The 22,250-nt window shown below is 39.9% G+C and overlaps 1 protein-coding gene across 1 annotated transcript in view; it reads right to left on the bottom strand.

Annotated features, from left to right (window-relative positions):
* The window catches only part of LOC144524469 (A disintegrin and metalloproteinase with thrombospondin motifs 2-like), a 122,596-nt gene that overhangs the window by 67,380 nt on the left and 32,966 nt on the right, over positions 1-22,250 (bottom strand). The window contains exon 3 of the mRNA XM_078260761.1: positions 1,609-1,780. Coding sequence (XP_078116887.1) covers positions 1,609-1,780 — 172 coding nt within the window. The remainder of the gene's footprint in view (positions 1-1,608; positions 1,781-22,250) is intronic.

Raw genomic sequence — 22,250 nt, 5'->3', positions numbered from 1 at the left:
GGCATCAGATCAATCACAGTGATTGGGCAGTCACTTCTACTGACACAAGCCTGAGGCAGGTTTTGCAGTCATATATTTTCCAACAAGCCAAGTTCTTAAACCTCTCACTGTACAGCTGACATGACTTATCCTATTTTATGAGAATTTGACTAATCTTTTTTTTTCCATAAAAAAAAAAAAAAACTTAGAAAAAATAAGCCTTATTATTATTTATCAAAAAGTAAAGCAACAAAATATCCAATATTATGTCTGAAGTCTTACAGTAGATACTAAATACAGTGTATTTAATGCTCCACATTTCCTGGTGTGAGCCAATATATAGATACTGTTTATGTAGTGTTAACTCTGCTATATTGATTGCATTTTGAGAGTTTGAGAGTAGTTAAGTGTCTTAGTTATTATGTTTAGCAGAGAATCGTACTATATGTGTTGATAATATGATATGAGCCATACTGTGCTTGCATATTAAATGCGCCACCCAGGCTAATACAAGGTTGAAACACGTGTTTCTATGCTGTTTTCTTTTACATGTACATCTTACTGTAGAGAGTTACTGAAATAGAGCAGCATTAGAAACATTAGACTGAGAACTGTACGTGTCTCTTTAGGTTATATAAAATTATAAATATACTTCCAAATTGAGCGAAACTTCCATGTTTTGTGTTCAGTAAAAACTGATTTACGTGCAATTCCTCTCGTATCAACACTTTTACCTTGAAGCAAGTTGAACAACCTCATTTTACTGCATGTAGGTCAGATGTTGTTTTTCTCATTTTATTGTAAAGAAATAACATTTTAAGATAAATACAAGATAAAATTGATGAATATCTGAATTTTTATGATGGAAATATAATTGTGCTCGCATGATAATGTTCGGTCCTTGAGTATTAAAGCCAATTTGAATACATTCAATACATTCATTTGTCTTCCTTACCTCTTATCCTAGAGCTGACATGCTGAGTCAAACTGTAAGTATGATGCTCCCTCTAAAACAATAGCCCTACTTGTTGTTTCACTTCATTTATTAAATCTGTAGAGTGGAAAATGGAGGCAGACACAATGAGAAACCACAGACTTGAGTGCCAGCTGTTAATTGTTGAGGCAGCCAAGGCAGCGTATAATTCTATAAAAGATACAGAGGGTGCTACCTTACCACTCAAACGCGTGCGTCTCCATATGTCGCTCATTTCTCACTGGGAAATTAGTGCAGTGACAGGAGGACGCGTTTAAGTGTGTGTAGGTGTAATCTTTTTTTGACGGCAGGGTATGCTCAAGCTGTGACTCGCTGCCTTTGCATACAATAGCTTGATGACTATATAAGCAGGTGTGTGTGTGTGTACGTAACGAATGGTTTAAGATACTAGTTTATTTCAGTATAGTCTGTGTAGTGTTTGAGGATGTACTGCAACAAAAAAATCAGAGCAAATCATAACGTAGGTTTTAAATTTCGGTTGAATGATGAGGGACTGAGCTTGCAGTCAGTGTCATTATATCATTCCAGTAAAAATGGAGAAGACAGAGTTAAATAGAGCGCAGAGCTGAAGTGTGCAGCATTCAGTGAAAAGTGTGTAAAAGTGGAGGATGGCACAGTTGGAGTCACAGACTGACCTCTGGAGTGGTAGTCTGCCGCCATGCTGCTGATGGGCGCTTTCTTTACGGCTGAGGAGCGATAGACAACGTGTGTCCTTCCTCCTCCTCCCTCCTCCTCTTCTATCACTCCACCGCCCCGCTCCACCGGCTCGATAAAAAACTCCTCTTGCTCCATCCTGATCATACCAGCCTGAAAGAGAGAGTGGAAAATGAATTGGTGATATGAATACTCGTAGGTGAACTCTGACATCATGTCCTCATATAACAGCGAGTTTCTGCTGCTACCTTTTTTGCCTCTCACTCTAAATAATAATAATAATAATAATAATAATAACAATAATAATGCATTTTATTTATATAGCACTTTTTTAAACACTCAAAGACACTTTACAAAGTTCTTAACAGGAAGTACACATACTGTACTATGACAATTCACTCACTACAATACACACATTGAGTGTATTCTCCATCCATCCCTCCCCACCTCTCTTACCCTGACAGTCAGGAGATCAAAATAGCCCTTTTCTCTTTACCCCACTGCTGTGTTAGGGGCATGCTGGGAGAAAAGAGAAGAGGATGGGACAGCAGTGATCCCTCCTGGGGACCTGCAGAGGTCCAGAGTGACACCTGGCTTCTAAAATGGCTAACACAACCGCAGGAGATGAGACTGTCCCACTCCCATCCTGGACTAACACATTCTGTCAGGTAATTCCCCACGTCCGCCTTACACACACATACTCACACAAACACACATGAGATGTGCACAAAGGCAAACTCACATGGAGAGAGTGAGGCGGGGAAGTAAGGGAAGAGACTGTGAAAGAGATGGAGAGAAGTTAAGAAGCGTGCATACAGAACACGTTGCGTACACATAAACGGGGAGAACAGGCACTGGGAAAATTGCCCGTCACTCTCGCTTATTCCATCTGTCTGTTTAAGACAACTGGTAATTACCAAGGCAACGCACTGCTGTAGAGGAAAGCCATGGGGGAGAACACACAGAGAGGATGGAGAGGCTTTGGAGAGGAAGAGCGCAAAAGAAAGAGAGCGATAAATGAAGAAGAGAGACATTGATGCGTTTAGCGCTTGTCTGCTTCTCCCTCCCCTCAGACAGGAGAAGGAAGGGATGATGAGCGAGTTGAAGAGAGGAAAGTGAGCTGATGGTAAATAATACAGTGTACAGTGTACATGACAGAGGAATGTGTGATGAAAAGCTGTGTGGACTGTACTGCACAGAGTTTTGCTGAAAGACACAGAAATGCCAACCTGGGGCACAATGACCGGCTACAAATGGCGGATTATATTAGCCTATTTGTAAGAGTATAAAGTATGTATAAATATCACATTTAAAACCTGAACAAATATGAATTTTATAGTGACAGACATATACTGTACATAATGAATGATGATAGATGGAAACATATCTAGAGTGCAATATTCATTGTAAAAAAAGAAAATTATATTATCTAAGTTAAAGACGAAGTTGGTAAGAGGTTTTTGAGAAGACAGGTTTTTCTTTGCCAAAAACCCTTTAACTTATTGCACTGAAATTTCATGTTATGTTTCTTCACTTACTCAGTTTCTCAATTTTTTGTATTCTATTACTGCTACTACCTCCATCTACCATAAACGCACCTATTGTCTTCCTGTCCTGGAAAACTTCATGAAGTTTTTCCTATTTTTCTCCTGTTGAAAGTGAGTTTTGTTTTTTATTTGTGTGTGTGTGTGTGTGTGTTTTTTTTTTTTTTTTTCTAACTGCTGCCTATGTGTTGTTAAAGTGGGGAAGATGTTTTATCATTTGCTTGTCTATTTTCATGTGTTTTCTTTAGGTTGCACTCAGGTGAGCTGTCTAGGCCACCTATAAATAAAAAATATTTTGACTTCACATAAATAGAATAGAGAAAACAATATGCATTATGCCTTTGACTATCACTGTGTGAGGTGCAGTGATGAAAGAAGTATTTCATTGGACTTATCTGTATCCATGTAAGTCTCTGTATCATCTATAGTACAGTATCTACATGGAGCCTGAACATAACAAATATGAGGTTTTAACTTACGAGAGCACCTAGACTCTAAAGATCTATTCTTTTCCTGTAGCATACTTACTACCTATTGAATCCTTTGAGCTCTAAAAGAAATGGAGTATAAGAACTCGTGTGCTCCTTGAATTCCTCAGGAGAGGCTGATTTGAAAGGAAATGGATATTAACAAAAGTGGTCCCTCAGAAATAAAGAGGTGCTCTTTTTCTTGCCTCTCTCTCCCTCTATCTCTCTCTCCATGTCAGTCTGAAGCTTGGTCCCGGAAGGATGTCGACAAGCCACTGACCTGCCCTCTCACTCACTTCCCTCCCTCCCCTTTTCCTTCTCTCCCTCCACCTCTCTCTCTCTTCTCATCCCTCCATTTCCCCGAGCCGTGGTGCGGCATTCCGATCGGAGCTGATGGATCTGCGATGGTGCATGCATTCCCACTCCAGAATACCAAGCAGTGGAGAGAGGAGAGCTGTGTCAAAGAAAAAAGATGACATGTGGGACTGGGAGACATGGCTGGATCGATCTGAGCCGGCATAGTGGGGGCGGAGGGTTAGAGAGAGTGGATGGTGTGAGGGAGCCAAAGAACTGGACACGTACTTTGAAAAGCCAAAGTATATAAAGCATCAAAGCGTCTGCACACATTTCCATAGTGAGAAGCATTGTCTTTATCTCCTCTAAAGCAGGGGTAGCCAAGTCCTAGTTCAGGGGATTACAGGGAGGCTTGTCCAAACACTGTGTCCAGAACAACCGAGAGAATTCAGATTCATCGGCAGTACGCCAGCAGCCTTAATGTGGCAACACCATTTGGGTTATTCAAAGACAGGGTTAAGGGCCATAGATAGGCTACATGTAAAAATCACCATGACAAAATGATACGTTTCTGAATATTTTAGTAGTTGAACACCATCTCAGAAAACACAAACAAAAACAAAGTCTAACTACTGTTGAATGCACTTTTTAGTGCAGCTTGTTATTTTCCCGTCTACTCTCAAGTCACGCAACATTTCTCCAGGCATCGAGGTGACAGCACCTGGGCAACATCAGTCAACCTTTATTCTGCACTGCCGAACAAATACTTGGTATGGTGAAAACTGACGACATTTTGAGGATGAACCTAAATCACCAAACTTAAAACTACAGTATATACTGTACACCTTTGCATTCTCTCTTTTTTGTTAGCCTATTTGTTTATTGTTTCATACCTGGATTACTTTTAAGAGTGAAAAAAGTCGGAATCTGTTGATTTATGAGACACCTTAAGAAGCACATTTAAAAAAAGATAATTTCTTAAATGATTTATGGAAATGCTTTATTGATGGACATCACTGTAGAGGGTGAGCTCTGCTGATTCTAGCAGTGAGTGTATGATGTCTCTGTGTTAGATTAATCTGAGAAGTAGCAGCGTGATGTTTGTGGCCAATGTGTCAACCTGGTAGTGGGGGAGAAAATACTACTGCAAACATTCTAATGCTGTTTGTATCTGTTCAAACTGTATACCATTTGATCATATCCAAATGATGTATTTGTAAGCGGTTACAGTACATCCCTGATTGATGGTCAAACACTCACACTACAATTTTACCTGTGAGTGGTTCTTCACCGAACGAACCGATCATTGCAGTGTGCTATCATATCCTCATATCCATGAGCTACAACAATATTTCACACCATCTTTTCAAAAAGAATTCATGAAACTAATTGGATTTAAGTATGTATTCTATTATTATACAGTTATTTAGAGATGATCAAGTTAGGTCAACAGGTCCGGTGTGTCAACGTGTTTTCTGCCAAGTGGTTCTTCATCTGCTGCCATGAATTTCCTCTGTAATTGCTATATATTTAGCATCATCACTCTATAACTTGCCTGTTCAGGGATTGCTGTGGCATCAGCTGCCTCGCTAGTTGCTGTTCTCTTATTACAGTAAGTTCATTGTGCTTCTATGGGTGATGAGCGTGAAGATGTTTCATTAGGTTTGACGTGTTAAAATTTAGCTTATTAGCTCCACTCCCCTCATGAGACACTTAAATCTGACACAGTTGCTTTCTGCATCTCATCATTTTCTTCATCGATTGTAAAGGATTTTCACATCACATACAGGGAGTATCACTGCACATCTGGCTGAAAAGGTCATGGATGAGCATCTACTTCATATTTCTATTATACATTTCCATATTTCTGTCACAACAACATCTGATCATTTGCATATAGTGAAGGCAACACATACTGTACACAACATGGTGATGGGACAAAATACCACCTGCTTGATTGCTTCTCATTAGCAATATATATGGCCGTTTATGCATTAAATGCTAATGATGCCAACATTATACTATGAGAAAGATTTCAAGAAAATTACTTTTTACAAAGATGCCAAAATATTATAACAATTTCCAATGGGAAGTGTCCATAGCCAAGTCTATGTATTATATGGAGTAGCCAGGACATAGTTTGGTAGGAAACACTGATGTTTTCAAATGTTACTGCTCAATGCCTTGAGCACTATAAACAAAACGTCACCACTAATCTTCTGACATGGTGGTGACGTCTTAAAATGATCTGCATGGCACTTAGTTTGTTTTATGGCATTAACTGACCCTTTTAGCCTCTTTATGAACAATTTCTATGAGAATGTTACACCCCTGGTACTTTCACACACATTATGCCTTTGAATTGGGCTTATTACAGTATAGGTGATTTGTGATTTGACTTTAATGCTCAGTCAACACGGTATATGGACTATTGGTAGCGAGTGTCAAATCTGCATCACTTGTTTACCATAAAAGTGGAATTCACCTGCTCAGTAAACTGAGCCATGGGAATCAACATCACAATTCATCATTGGGCTTTGGTATGAAACTATTTGGATGCTGAAGAAAGCCAATAATTAAAACATGTTTCTTTGTTTATGTTGCCAAAAATGACATTACAAAGCCAAAGCTAGAAAGATGTCTCACTGGTGAGTGGTATGATCTATTTCAGTTCATATTTCAGTCAATTTAAAAACACTTCCTTGAGTAAACTTCACAAGGAATAATGATGCAAATTACATCTGAGTAATTTATCATCAAGATTAAAAGAAGAAAAAAACATTTTGAGCAACCTGCACCAAATATTCACATCTGGCTCATTATCAAAGAAAACACCCGTACATGCTCACAACTCAGCATAGTATAACTGGGTTATTATTATTACTCTCATGGCCATTGAGATGGAGACACTAACCACAACCCTCCCTTAGACCTGACATCCATCTGCAGGCTCCAAATCTGGATCACATGTCCAGTTACAACAGGAGGATCCTCTGTGTTTGAAGGCACACCAAGGCTCTATTTCAAGATCTGAAAGGAGTAACTTGAGTCCTAGTTAAGTGAACTGAGGGGCACGTGAGACAGACGAGCAGCAGAAAAGCAGTGTTGGAGTGGAAGAGCGGATGTTGTGGTGAGGATCAAAGTCACACCCGGTCAGGGCCCTTTCGGCTCAGTCCACCACAGACATTGTGTGTGAGTGTGTGTTTGATCTGATTCATAAACCTGCTACTGCTGGCTAACTTCACAAGCAGTTGTATACATGCATCCACAGACATACAGGCAGGGCAGAAACAATCACACAAGCACAAACACACACATCCATGCACAAATATAGCTTTGATAGTGACTCACTACTGTGTAACCCTCCAATTCGTTCACCCTTTGAATCATAAGAGACTCAGGCTTGTACAATAGTAAGGCTTATTTGAAACATTAGACACACATCAGAGAGAGAGATTATTAAGAGGACACGTCACTGTAAATAGTAATAGTGTTTTATTTAATCGCATCAGCAGCAAATTGTACCTTTATGCTACCCCGCAAAGCTCTAAGAGAGCCAGGTTTTGAATATGAATATGGCTCTGACAAAAATGTAGATTTATCTGAAAATGATGAAGGTTGCATGAAGCAAAGCTATTCAAAACTAAATGTGCTAAATACTGTATATAAGACACTTATGATGACCCTTGGCAAACCTTTCCTCTCTGCTGCTTTACTCTCGCAGGAGAAAAAGGTAGAGCAGAAGGAGCAGGAAGAGAGAGATAACTGCAATTAAGGTTACGTATTAAGACAGATTCATTAAGTGAATGAAATGATGTGCTTAATGTCCTGAAGAGCCAGGCGTTTGCCCAATTATGTTAATCAATGATATGCAATAAGGAAGGAACATAAATCAAACAAAATGTATCAAATATAAACATGTGAAAGGGGCGATGTCTTGTCATACCTTTGTCTGCTCTGTCAGTTGCTCAAACACACACACACACACACACACACACACACACACACACACACACACACACACACACACACACACACACACACACACACACAGTAGAAGCCAGATGCCAGTGTGATTTAAGCCGTGCAGGACTTAGTGATGCAGCCCCATCCCTGCCACCCTGCTTAGCTCATTACATAGAGTGGTCTCCAAAAATGGTCACACACCTACACACCCTCACATACATACACAAGCATGGTGACCTTGTCCCAGTCACCCTCTATTTCTCTTTCCCTGCTTTCTCCATCTCATTTGCAAATTGTTCATCTTTGACCTACATTTATGATCACAGTATGTCAGCCAAACTACACACACACACTCTCTCACACACACACATAGAGTCTGGGTCATTTTAACTCTCCTGTCCAGCCCATACACATCAACTGTCTGCGACCCCTAAAAGGAAAAAGGGGAGGAGGAGGAGACATGAATAAACAGGAAAGGCCCTCTGTGAGTTCCCCACAACGCAACTCTGAGGCTCTAGTTTTTGAGTCAGACCCCTGGTGGTGCACGTCGGTCAACAAGTTCTGTGTTTCCACCCTCATATTCTCTCTATATTTGCACTCTTCCTTCATCCACTTTCCCACCTTACTGCCATATAATCTGCTTCTCCTTTGCTTTCTGCTCTCCTCTTGTCTTTTCCATCTCTCTTTTTTTTCTCCCTTAATTTCTTTTTTTTTTTTTACAATTCCATTAGTATGCCATCCTTCCTTACTTTGTCTCTTTCCGTTTCTCATAATACTAAGTGGTAGAGGCACTCTAAATGTGTGAGAGTGAAGAGGGGCCGGCCCAGGTGTTGGAAAAAGAAGACAGAGCACAGACCATATTATTTAAACAGACTCTGGATGGCACGGACCTAAGAATAGCAGTAGTAAGCCAAATCTGGTTAGCCTGACCGCATGATGTGTGGAAAGTTTGGTTCAGGGCGAGAGCGTTGACACACGCAGGAATACAGCCGCTGACAGTCTGGAGTATAGACCAAGAGACAGAGTGCCAGCCAGACAGTTTGCAAATGAGGCTGCCTCAGTATCCCATTCTCACTTTCTCTCTCTACCAATTCCTGTTGTTATTCATCAGGACAGAAGCTCCATCCCTCTGTTTTCTATCCAAACGGAGATTATGAATCAGCAATACGAGGAAATAGAAATCAAATGAGCAGAGGAGTTAAAGCCGATAAAATGTCATAACCAGCCAGGAAGAGTTGATTGGGAGAGAAAGTGGTGGGGAAAAAAATGAGAGAATTTGAAACTGACAGATGAGAATTAACAAGAGTAGAAGATTAGAAAAAAGAAAAGCAGCAGAAATAAGAATGATTTGGGGAAAAGGGTAAAGGGGATTTTGGGTCAACAAACAAAACAACAACAAGGAAAAATACAGGAGAAAATGTACGAGGTCAATTACTGCATAATCAGCTCAGCATTGAAATAAAGCAAAGGTCCTCCTCCTCCCCCGTTGTTCCTCTCTCTCCTCTCTCTGTCTCACCCTTTCGTTCTTTTTCTCTCAGCAGTCTGACAGCTTTCCCAGACAGCCAAATGTTCTTGGCCTGACCAACATAGAGGAGTCAGGACACGTGTTGGGATTGTTTACACGATCCAATTATCAGAGGCATCTACATTCGGTCTCTACTGTTGTCTTTTCACAGTGTGGCTCAGGTATTAGCAGAGGGCCTGTACTTTCTACAGAGGGTGGCAGTTTGCTGCAGAGGGCCAGAGGCTGTATAACATAAAGCTGATATATTGTTGGATCAAACTTACTTCAAGCCCAGAGGAAGGTTTAGAGTGGCTAATGTTGTGTTGCATTTATAGCATCCTCAACAATGCCAAAGTGCCATTAAGGAAAGCTCAGAACTCCACACAGACCCTGGGGCAGTGCACCGAAGGCAATCTCTGAGGAAATGTTTGTTTAAGCCTTGAAAATCCTAATTTTATCTTGTGTAAATTGGGGAATAAGCGGATCTCCATAATAAAACTACTGAAACTAATTCAGGAGCCTAACAAAAGGAGCTCTGCATTCATTTTACAGGTTTAGGGATAGACAGTGATTTCTGCAAGGTTACAGACACTGCGTGTACAGACATTAATAGAATACGGGTTTGACTTCTTCTTGGTTCCTGGTTGTGCAACAGTGTCAAAATAACTAAATTTGATAAAAACACTTCATGAAAATAATATTATGTTTACTGAATATGTTTCAGCAAACCTACGCAGTGAAGGGTGTTATGGGTAACTGTTAGACAACACGTTGTGCAGACCTGCATGTCAAGCAACCTGACTGGTTGGTTGTTCACACTCCTGTCAGGAGGTGCGTTCAAAACAGAGAGCAAAGAGAACCTAAACGTGATATGTTAGCTACAAGAATAAAAGAAAAAGCCATGCGAACATCTCTGAATAACCCTTTAGGTATGATTGCCTACATGCAACCCGGAAAGGATAATTCAACACGTCATCTACCTCATCCATACTTAACGTTGTTGTCAGAATTCTGGTCACCAGGAGGCTTTTACTGTGAATAAGCTGTATGTTTTGTACAGTATATTGAAGGTTAACCTGGAAAAGGTGTAAAGTTAACCTGGAATACTAACTTGTTGTCTTACATATACATACATATATATATACATACTATATATATATATATATATATATATATATATATATATATATATATATATATATATATACATACATACACACACACACACACACATATATATATACAGCGGGGAAAGTATTGAACACGTCAACATTTTTCTCAGTAATGTATAATATCGTTCATGAAAATTCATTCTTAACCTTGGAAACAGACAAAAATAAATCTTAACACAAGGTCCACTTTGTCACTTTTTCCTGATATTTCAACTAAATATCACAGTCTTCTTGAGTGGATGGAGTTTGCTCAGTTGCCATGGAGATTTAATAGATACATGGTTAGTTTTCAGTGTGGAAATTGCAGAGCCAAACTAGTTTGTAAGTGACAAGACTGACACACATTTTAATCAACTAGAGGTTAATCTTTACAGCTCTTTAGCCTTTGTGTGCTCCGTGCCCTTGCTGTGCAAATGCCAGCACACTACCACACACTTTTATACACACACAAATATAAAGAGCCCCAGCCAAGCGCCCATCAATCCCTCTTACTAGCCCAGCCATCGATCCGTGTGTGTGTGTGTGTGTGTGTGTGTGTGTGTGTGTGTGTGTGTGTGTGTGTGTTTCAATGCGTTCACATTTGTGTGTGTGGTCTTCCGGATTGATAAATGACCCCGATTAGTGGCAACTGACCGCTCTATGATTGCAATCTAAGTGCAGCAGAACAGCTGTTCTCAGAGCAGTGTTGTCTAGAGCACTCTGTGATTAATACAACAGCACTTTAATGAATTACAAACCAACCCCAGGCCTGGGATCTGCCGGCTAGTCATAATTACATCCATCCTAATGTTGAGGAAGTCTACGGTGGCCCTGAGAGGCCACTGCACTGCAACTTAAGAAAACGCACGCAAATAGATCACATCACGCAACATTAAGAAAACGCACGCAAATAGACCACAACCACCTCTGTGTATTTATATCCTGAAATATTTCTAATGTGCAATAATGTCATTTATTTATTTGTTGCTCTAAGTCAGTTGATTTCTCTTTTAGTAACATTAAGAAAACACACGCAAATAGATCACAACACTCAACAATAAGAAAACGCATGCAAACAGATCATGACATGCAACATTAATAAAAGGCACGCAAATAGATCACAACACGCAACAATAAGAAAACGCACGCAAATAGACCACAACCACCTCTGTGTATTTATATCGTTAAATATTTCTAATGTGCAATAATGTCATTTATTTATTTATTGCTCTAAGTCAGTTGATTTCTCTTTTAGTACATATGTTTAAAGTCATTATGTACAATAATCAAATCATAGGAATACTATAATGGTATTTTTGTTTGTCAGAATGTAAATTATTCAAAAAAAGGCCATACTCAATGTCATCTTATACTTCTTGCATGCAAAATAACCTATACACAAATATATTTGTAATATTAGAAGATGTCCCTTAACAGTAACAACCAAGGATTAGAAGAGAGATGACTTGTGTCAAATGTACGTATCAAATGTGCTGAACCACAAAACAATTCGCTGTAGTGTTGTATATATGTACAAGGCATGTGGCAAATCTGCAAAATCAGAAGTAGTCAGTTGACAAAAACATTCCCAATGGCTCATATTTATTGCATTCTTTAAATATAATTATTTCGCAGCTAATAATACAACCTTTTAAACTCAGCTTTAATATACTAACAGGATATTGTCATTTAAGAGTAAAGATTTAGATGGCACAGTACACATATACTGTCTAAAACTTTTCACTTGTGTAAACTAGTGCACTGGGTTTGTATTTGAACTCAAGCCTGCAAGTTCTTTAAACTTTATTCTTAAAAATATGTAATGACTATCTTGCATCAGTTAAAACAATAGAAGACCCTATACAGAAAAGAAGTTGATGTAAGAGTTATCCTTCAGTGATCCATATATACTGCTAATGAAAAATGGGCTGTCTACATCAGAAAAGCTGAACTGTATTTTGATTCTAGTATCATCTTCATAAGTCTTTTGAGAACAGAGGATGATGTCCATGTTGTCTTCCTTCTCCACACCCAGAAGGATGGCACCAAACACACTGCAATCTTCAGGTTTTCCTTACGTGGTCATTCAGTTTTCACCGTGTGGATAGCTTTCCTGTTAAAGCAAGACAATTGAAGGAAGACTTGAAATATGGCAATGCATCACACACATACCAGCATGTCAGACCAGGTGTATGGAGGTTTGCTTCAGTGCAGGACCATTGTGTATTCACTTATTATATACATTATAATACACAGACATTTCCTCTGAACATTGTGGCTGAGTGTATGACACAGTTCTCACATTTTACTTTTATTATGAAATAATTACACTAAATAAAAATCATTTCTTAATAGTGATTCTTATGTTCTATGAATTGAAAGAAAAGTAAGTCTCTCTTCTTCATGAATCTTATTGATCTGACTTATGTTACCTGTGATGAGCTGATCTTCAAAGTGCTGGCTGCAGAGTGAAATGAGAGGAGAAAGTGCCAGAAGTAGTCCACTTCTGTCTTTTGATGTTCAACAACAACCACTGATTCAGCCTGGTTTTTTCACCTAAAGAACATTTATTGTTTTATTTATTGTAATATGTCTTTAGATTCTAGTGAGTTGTATCTAATCATTTCAAGCAACAAATCAGCACATCTTCTAGGTGTAAAAGAAAGTGTCCTCCTGACTGACATAGCAGCCCCTGAGTGACTGAACTTACAGCGTTGAAACGGGTATTTTAAATGTTACTGTGATCGGGACATTTAAAAAAAATCATTCCCATTAAAATATGAACATTAAATAAAGGTTATAATATGTTATGACTTAATATTTATGACTGTCAGTCAAATTGATGGAGGAGAAAGTCTAACGAAACTTCTGACTGACAGCAGACATGTTGACTTGTTGCAGTCAAAACCCAATTGTAAGTTTGTTCCACACAAAGGTTTTAACCTAACGTTACATACTGTTGTTATGAGTGCAATGGGAATCTAGTCCATCAATCTACACAGTTAATATAGCACATGGCAATTGTGTGTATATCGGAATTGAATTAGCAGACAAAGCACAAGAAAATTAAGAAATTATCTTAATCAATTTGACAACATCAGAACGTTAGTTAGCAAAAGACTAACTAGAATAAGCAAAAGGCTATCGCTAGTTTAACAGCAGATATCTGAATCATACAATGTCAATGAAATGAAAAAGCCAAAAAAACTTACATTTTAGCTGATTTCCCAACACCACTGACGGATAGCCGAGTTCAGACGTCAAACTGCAGCAAGCAAGCCAGATGTATGCATCACTTAAAAGTGTCTGCTGGAAACACTTCCGTTGTGTTGTGGTCTATTTGCGTGCGTTTTCTTAATGTTGCGTGTTGTGGTTCATTTGCGTGTTTTCTTAATGTTGCGTGATGTGATCTATTTACGTGTGTTCTCTTATTGTTGCGTGATGTGATCTATTTGCGTGTGTTTTCTTAAGTTGCAGTGCAGTGGCCTCTCAGAGCCACCGTAAAAGTCAGTGGGAAAAAACATGACATTTTGATGAAATCTGGGTTTTGTAAAAACAAAATGAATCAGCAAGAAAATTCTGGCATTTTCAGATCTCTCCATATTTTTTTCCATTTTGAATGTTTGGATAAGCTGTCAGTTTGGATTGTTGGAATGTAGATAAATTATGTTTGTCTGTATGAACAAGACTGCGCTAAAACACAATAAACCTGCTTTTTCTTCTCACTTTCAAGAAATCCCTCTGTATCTCTCACTTGTTGTCTTACTCTTCCCTACCTCCTGACCCTCAAACCTGTCGACCCCTCCCTGATGCTGAGACACAGACACACACACAGATCCATGCTCAGATCCACACCCATCCCCATCCTTATCTCTACTCTATCTCTATATCTCCACATCTATTGGGTATACCTGTAACCTAGCAACAGAGCAGAATGAAGACCCTCCCCTACCTGCTCGCTGCTCTGACTGCTGGACCTGACAGCCAATCAAAATGTGTCAGGGCAGCAACAAAAGCCAATGAAACGTTTGCTATAACTGGGAGTTGCCCCCTGCTCTCCACCCTTTTGACCCCACATACGGGCAAAGAAACGAGCATGCGCATGCACATATAAGCACAAGTCTCTTGAGGCCACCAGGAGAGATCACAGGATTGGGCTGACTTGCCTGTTGATTTCATAACAAGCAGAGCGAGGAACGCTAACTGTGGAAGCACGTTACACATGTGTGAGTGTGTTGTTGAGTGTAACTTCTGATAAAAAAACTAAGCTTCCATGATGAGATACATGAAGCTGTGCGACACCTGCAGAAAATGCAAAGTGTAAAGCTCGGTGAAATATATTTCATATGGGAACAAGCTGTCTCTGTAAGGCCAGTTCATTCTGTTCTGTTGGGCCATCTTTCTTCTCTATTAGAGATCATCACGGGCTAATCAAATATGTCCTCTGTGATGTTCTGTGTCTTTGACCACTATGGACAACTTGATTTATTTCTCTCTGCATGTGGTGATGAAGTGTGTGACAATTGTGGTACAAAATCAACATGTGTCTGTCTATAGGCACTAGTGTTGCTATGTGCTCATATAGTATCAATACTGTTGTGTTAAAGCCCCTCTTTCTCCCCTCATCTTTTCTTTATGTCCGTTCCATGCTCTAGAGCTCTATCCGTGACATTATCATTCTCCCTTTTGGTAGAATAGACACACAATGGCATCTCCTTTTTTGCTACACATATTATACCCAGACACATTACACCGTCTTAACAACTGCCACAAAAACATTCAGAACTGAATGTCTCAATATTCCAACTAATCAGAAATCATTCTTTTCAGGTCTCCGTCCTCCACATGGCTAAGTGATTCAGCACAGATCCCAAGTGATCAGGGCTCCCCACAAGCACCCTCTGTGTAAAAGTGCCAGCTATTTAAATGTCCTTTTTCAAAGCAAAAATCTCACTTAAAAACTGAAGGAATTGCCTACACAATTACTTTAACTTTTCACAAACAAGAAGCCACCATGATTGTGTTTAAGTCCAGCATCTAGAAATTTTATTAAACATTAAATATGTTGAAAAAATAAAAATAAACTCTGAGATTACCTGTTCAACAAAAAAGTGATGGGTGTTTTGAGTGTCATTTAATTAATAGACATTTCTCCAAGTTTTTATATAACAGAAGTGAGCACACCTCAAACTGTATCTAAGACGTTAAAAAGAACCAAACTGAGGTCATACTGTATACCTCTCATTTGGGCACATGTGCTGTGACTTTAATGTATGATTGATTGCAACTTTTACAGCTTTGAACTACATTTCCAGTTAATTTCCTATGAGCCTGAATGTAGTCTCAGATGCTCAGACAGGGCACTTCTGGCATAAGCCAAAAGGTGACCACACCTTTGCTGACAGAGCTCAGAATGTGTCTGTCAGTCTGGGACTCACCGAAGCTCACTTCCTTACATCCATCTTGTCCTTCAATCATTTTTGTTCAATTGTTTAGTTTTTTTGTCATTCTCTGTATTCATAAATTTCATTTTTTAGATAAGTGATATAAATACACACAAATTGCACATTTTTATTCATTTTATATCAGCTAGGTGCATCTGTGTGACAGATGAAAGATTTTCCCCTTAACCTATCCCTCTTTTGTCTGCCTCTATCTTTTTCTCTAACCTATATCCTAGCCTCCTGCTTCTTGAATTTTCACATTCCTGCCCTTTTCCACTGAAATCTGTCAGAACGCCGTGGAAGTGCAGATGCAGGAAGACAGAGTGTGAGGGAGAGAGTCCCTTATCTACCTTTGAATCATAAGAGATCCCTCTCTCGCTCAGTCGACGGCTCTGGTTGCACTGCTTCCGAAAGGAGCGATCAAAGCCGGAAAACTGTGAGAATTAATCAGACTCTTGTTGGATAGATGGCGAGGGAGAAGAGAGACTGAAGGAGAAGAGACATCTCGGGTCCATACAGATTTATACATCTGTTACAAACATTCCCTTTCACGTGCGCATTGACTTCATCTACACACACCGAAATACAATCCACTTACTAGTACAGGAAAATCACCAGCATTATAGTGTTATCAGAGCTGCAAAAGATTGAGATCTTTTATCTTTTTACAAAAAGGTATCCATGTTTCCAAAAGAAAAAAAGACAACCAAGGCCTCCCACTAGTATTCTAAGAATTCTAGGTATGAAATCCAGTGCAGCTCTGTATGAACCACTGTGTGTGTGTGTGTGTGTGTGTGTGTGTGTGTGTGTGTGTGTGTGTGTGTGTGTGTGTGTGTGTGTGTGTGTGTGTGTGTGTGTTAGTGTGCTGATGAGGTGAGGAGGCAGTAATAAGGACAACTGTTGCTTTGGTTAGTGTGCACCCCAGACAATTTCAGTCTGTGGACTCCAAATGACTCTAATAGTAGTCCTGTATCAGGATTTTAAATGTTTATCCGATTGCGGAAGGAATACCTGTAATATTACTATGGCATTAAAAACACCTGTTATTTGATGTGCATCACATTATTTCCTCTCTCAACTCAACTGTTGTTTCTACGGAAATATTTCCTGCCTGTTTCACTTTGGCTTAGCAGAAACTTATTTTCATCTCTGTGTGGATGAAAACTAAACGCAAACTCAACCTCTAAACACATGGATATCAACAGGGTGGAACAAATTACATTGAAGGCTACAAAAAGTTTCAATAATGAATTGCTTTTGATTCATTCAGTTGTATTACTTATAATTGTAGAAGCTACAACCTGTACATTCAATGTTTATAAATGTATACAATTCATGTTCCAAAAAAGTACCAAATATTGCTGTGCCTAAGCATTAAAATGGACTTTTAGTATATTAACAACTAGCTGGTAACTTATCAAATTACTGCATTTATAAAGACCTAAAACTAACCCAAAAGAATGTTTCGATATTTGCTTCCTGTTACATAAAAGGCAAAAAGAGAATCCTAACACCAGCGTGTCAGCGCTTATTTTACAAAACTATGACAACTCTTTCCATGAAAGTGCAAAGACGAAAGCGTGACAACTATATATACTTGGGTGTATATATATGAGTGGTTGCAGATGACTGGTGAAGCTGGGACACTATGGGAGCATCAGTGAAGTGAGGCCACACGGACCACAGAGCCTCTTTGTTTTCCACCAAAGTCATTCATTCTTATTGTAGAGCTAACCACATGTATGGGAGCTCATAGACACAAGAAAGTGCAAGATAAACCAAGTGTGTGTCTGTGCACACAATATAACTTCTAGTATGCACGATCCTGGGTGATGGTATGTGTACTGCAACCAGCCTACATAATGTATGTGTGAAGGGAAGTGTTGTCAGGTCAGTTGTGGAAAAACTATAAAGCAGAAGGTAGGATTATACAGTGAATAACACACCGTAGCCCAAACAGCCTTAACATCACGCTACAATTCATTTAAATTTATGTGCACACATCTGGCACGAAACCATAGAGGAATTGAGCCCCACCACCCTTAGTTACTGTTGCTACGCCTGTCACGCTTTCCATTCTCACATGGCACATGTGCAGTTTACAACTGCGGCAGATTTACAGCTCGACATTCTTAGTATCTTTTAAAACAACGGGTCTTTGATTTTCGACAGGGATGGGCAAAAACTGGCCTGCGATCGTCAATTTAGCAGGACAGAGCTGCTAACATTGCTCTAAAGTGTCAAAGTGTAGTGAGTGGCCAATTCTTGGCTATGTGGCAAGGAATGGTGCAAAAGAGTAGGCTAAATTTCAAAATAAGAGTAATAAAAGGACCAAACATGTGAAGACTTAACTACATAATGCCATAATCCTGCGTTATGCAGTATCAGACAGCAGTAAAACTAGAGGTGATGCATTCTGTGTCTCTAATGATTAAAGTTGATTTTGAACAAAATCACACTTATGAGAGCCTGCGTGGACAATTTAAGGCATTTCCCTTTGACATGTGAGCGCTACCACCAGAGGGCAACACTGTGATTCTCCAAGCCCGTAAAAACTCATTGGGCAGGGTGGTCTGGTGGGCAGAACAGAGAGAGGAAGACAGAGACCGGGGGAAGAGGCAGAATGTGTGTGGGAGAGAAAAAACACTAAACAGAAGGTGAGGCGAGACAACGGAGTGGGGGGCCATGAGACTGAGATGTACTCAGAAGTAGTGTGTGTGTGTGTGTGTGTGTGTGTGCGCATGAGGCTTATGTATGAGATCTTGCATAAGCGCAGGTGTCAGCAGGTGCATGCAAGCACTAATACAAAGTGGTGCATTGGCATCTGTGTGTGCGCGTGTGCATGTGTGTGTGTTTGTGTGCCTAAGGACAATACTGCTCCCTCATTACCCAACTGTTTCCTCCAGTCCAGCACTAATGAGGACCCTCACCGTCACTGTGGTAATCAAGGTCAAGCCTGGGCCAGCACACAGAAGCAGACAACCACACCTTCACACACTTTGCAGAACTATAGTGTGCACATGTATGTGTGCACACAGCTGGATTAAGCCACACATTTTTAATCAGTAGCCTCACTTTATATGGATTTACGCTCAAAAGACGGTGACAAAAAGCTAGAGGCAAATGGGTGGGATCCCACATGATCCATACAATTTCATAGGAAGGATGTGGGTGTGATGTTATGTCCCTCCAGTCTCCTCCTCCTCCTCCTCATCTTTTTGCGAGATGAAGACAGAGAGACAGAAAGAACACCAGGGAGAGAATGCATGCATGAAGACAGGTACAGTAAGGTGGAAAAAAGGGATATACAAAGGATAAGGATGAGAGAGAAAAGAAGGGGAGGGAGAGTAAGGTAGGGTGTGATATATAGGGGAACGAGGCTGGGAGGAGGGAGGGAGGCGAGGATAAAGAGAGGGAGGAGTAATTAAATGAAAAGAGCAAGACTTAGCTCTTTAGTCTCATCCCTCAAGAATGGCCTGACACTGCTACAGCTAGCTAATGTCATAGCAACAGGGAGAAGGAAAGTCTAATGGGTGCGGCACAGAAGAGAGGAGATAAGAGCAGGTAGAGACGAGAAAAAGGAGGTAAGGGAGGAAGAAACTGAGTGAGGTAGGATGGGATGACGGAAAGGAAGGAAGGAGGGACAGAAGAAAGGGTGAAACAGAGAGATGAACACTGCAGAGTCAAGGACAGAGACATCAGGCTAGGAGTTATGTGAATGATATAAACATGGAAGAAAGGGAATGAAACAGGAGGGGGAGGCACAGAGAGAGAGAGGGGGCTGGCAAAGAGCCAGAGGAATAAAGGCCATACCGTCCCCTTGTTCCTCTCCATTTTATTTCTCTCTTCTTCTGTTGTGCAGCTGTACCTGTTTACCATTGTTTCTATATCTAATTATCCCCTCTGAATAATTCACTAGAGTATCAATAATTCAGCTTTAATTAGCTAAGACACACCAGACAGACTTGGACCTCACTTTAACATAGACAGGACAGTCGTCGAACAGAACCACATACACACAGTGGCAGACACTTTGTTTGGGGTGGCCTAAAAAGGAGTGGCACATGTGACAAAATATGACCAAGAGATGGTATTAAAACTAATACTGGACAAATCATAAAGGGGATGTTGTGACAAAGTAACTAACACTGTCTGAAAGTTATCTTGTTAGCAGGAGAACATGCTTGGACAGATAAAAAGGAGATGTGCTTCCAAAAATATAGCAGAGGTCAATTCTGTACCACTACATAGGGCCGTCACTTCTTTAACTTAACTTTCGTAAACTGTAAGACTATCTGTCCAATCTGAGTTTTCTGTTTCATGATCAAAACAACCTTTGAACGTACACATTCCACCAAAACAAGTTCCTTCCAGAGGCTATTTTGCGGCGGCACCATGGCTCTGTCGGGTGCTTAGTGCCGCCAATGACGATTGTGATAAAGAAAATGCAAAAACATGTAAAGAAACCAATAAACCAGAGCACGTTTTTCTCCCGTCCCAGAATGCTGCGTGGACTAGCCAGACCCTCCTCCGCAGCGCTGTGGAGGAAGGTCTGGCAAAGCAAGAGTAAGGTTAAAGCGTAACTCTCGCCAAAATGCAACCTAGGGTCTTTTTGTGAATGTACCCGGGTCAAACTTTCATTTAAAAGCATATTTAGGACGGAAGCGCCACTTTTAAGATGTACCGTATTTTCGTTTTTCGGTCAAATGGCCTTTTGAATGGGAGTGCTAAGGGCACTTTTATGCTAGTCTCAAAATAGCTATTTTCAAAACACTAAGAAGGCTCGACACAACATGAAACTTTGCTCCAAGTATCACCAGGGGCTTTACACCTTAACGAAAGCGTTGAGAACATTATTTGTGTTCACAGAGTTTACTAAAAAGAAAGGTTTTGAACAACTCACCGTAGCTCTTGTTGTTCCGGCCACTACCACCTCGGCAGTCAAAACGAGTCGATATCAAAACAAGTAGCCACAGATTTAGTATATCCCTTGTGCACCGGGGTAGTTTATGTGTAGAGCCCCTGGTGATACTTGGAGCAAAGTTTCATGTTGTGTCGAGATGCTGATATCTATGTTTACTGTAACAATACCAAAACAATACCTTTCTCACAGCTTACTTAGAGAAGAAAGACACAAATCTTCTCAAATGTTACAAGTCATCTAAACAAAGCAACTATACAAGAACTTTGATCAAGAGTTCAAGAGCCTAAAATTCATATCAGAAACTGTAAAAAGATAATCAAAGAATGAGTTTTAAAAAACAAGCTAGAAACATTCCTGCACATGGTCTGGGAGTGTGAACAGGTGCATGACTTTTGGAATAAAACAATCAATAATATCTGATGTGATAGGATGTCGAATTCCTACTGACCCGATTGTTTTGTTACTTGATGACGACTCTAAATTACATCTGCTTGGGAGACAGAAGAAAATTTGGCTAGCCGGATCAACCGCAACCAAGAAAATGAACGCTGGCACCCCCCGCCACTCGCTTTGTATAAAAGAGTGGTTGGCGTACTTCCTAGACATAGTTATGCTTGAGCTCTCTACAGCAAGAATTAACAAAGCCAAGTCATCAACTATAGACCTATGGAAAAACGCAGCAGGACAAGTATCAGTCCTAATGACCTCAACATCACAAGAATTAGAGGAGAGCGACTAGGCAAGGTGTGATTTTTGTTTTGTTTTCTTGTATATTGGTTTGTTTTGTTTTCCCCGAGACCGCAGAGGGTGGAGGGGTGGGAGAGGGTTTTGGTTCTTGTTTGATTGTAGTTGTTTGTTCTGTATGTTCAAAAATATAACAATAATAAAAAAAATTATCATAAAAAACAAAACAAAAAAACAAACTTTTGATACTATGAGCCATGGACACATTTTAATCTCTATCAAAAAGTACTGACTTTATACCTAGCTCTAAAGCATATTGATTTATGGAGACCTAGTTTGGTTAATTTAGCATGCACCGAGGATATGTTGCCTTTTAGTTCTGGTCTAGTTCGTTGTTCCCACTGGCTAATTACAAACAAACCAAGGAGAGAAAACATGAAGACTGACAGGTACTTAATTCTCCATCAGCGCTACATGAACCATTGTGGAGAACTCAAAATCATCGTGACTGACAGCAAGTCATGCAGCACTTCACTGAGCCTCATGTGCATATTTATCTCCTCCGGTGGTCACCAAGAGCCATGGTTACCAAATATTTTGCATGTTGCTGATACGGATCGCTTATAAGATCACTTCTGTGACAGT

The sequence above is a fragment of the Sander vitreus genome, chromosome 10, assembly GCF_031162955.1.
Source record: "Sander vitreus isolate 19-12246 chromosome 10, sanVit1, whole genome shotgun sequence".
Lineage (NCBI taxonomy): Eukaryota > Metazoa > Chordata > Actinopteri > Perciformes > Percidae > Sander > Sander vitreus.
The sequence above is the reverse complement of the archived record's forward strand: the minus strand, read 5'-3'. Positions and strand labels throughout refer to the sequence as shown.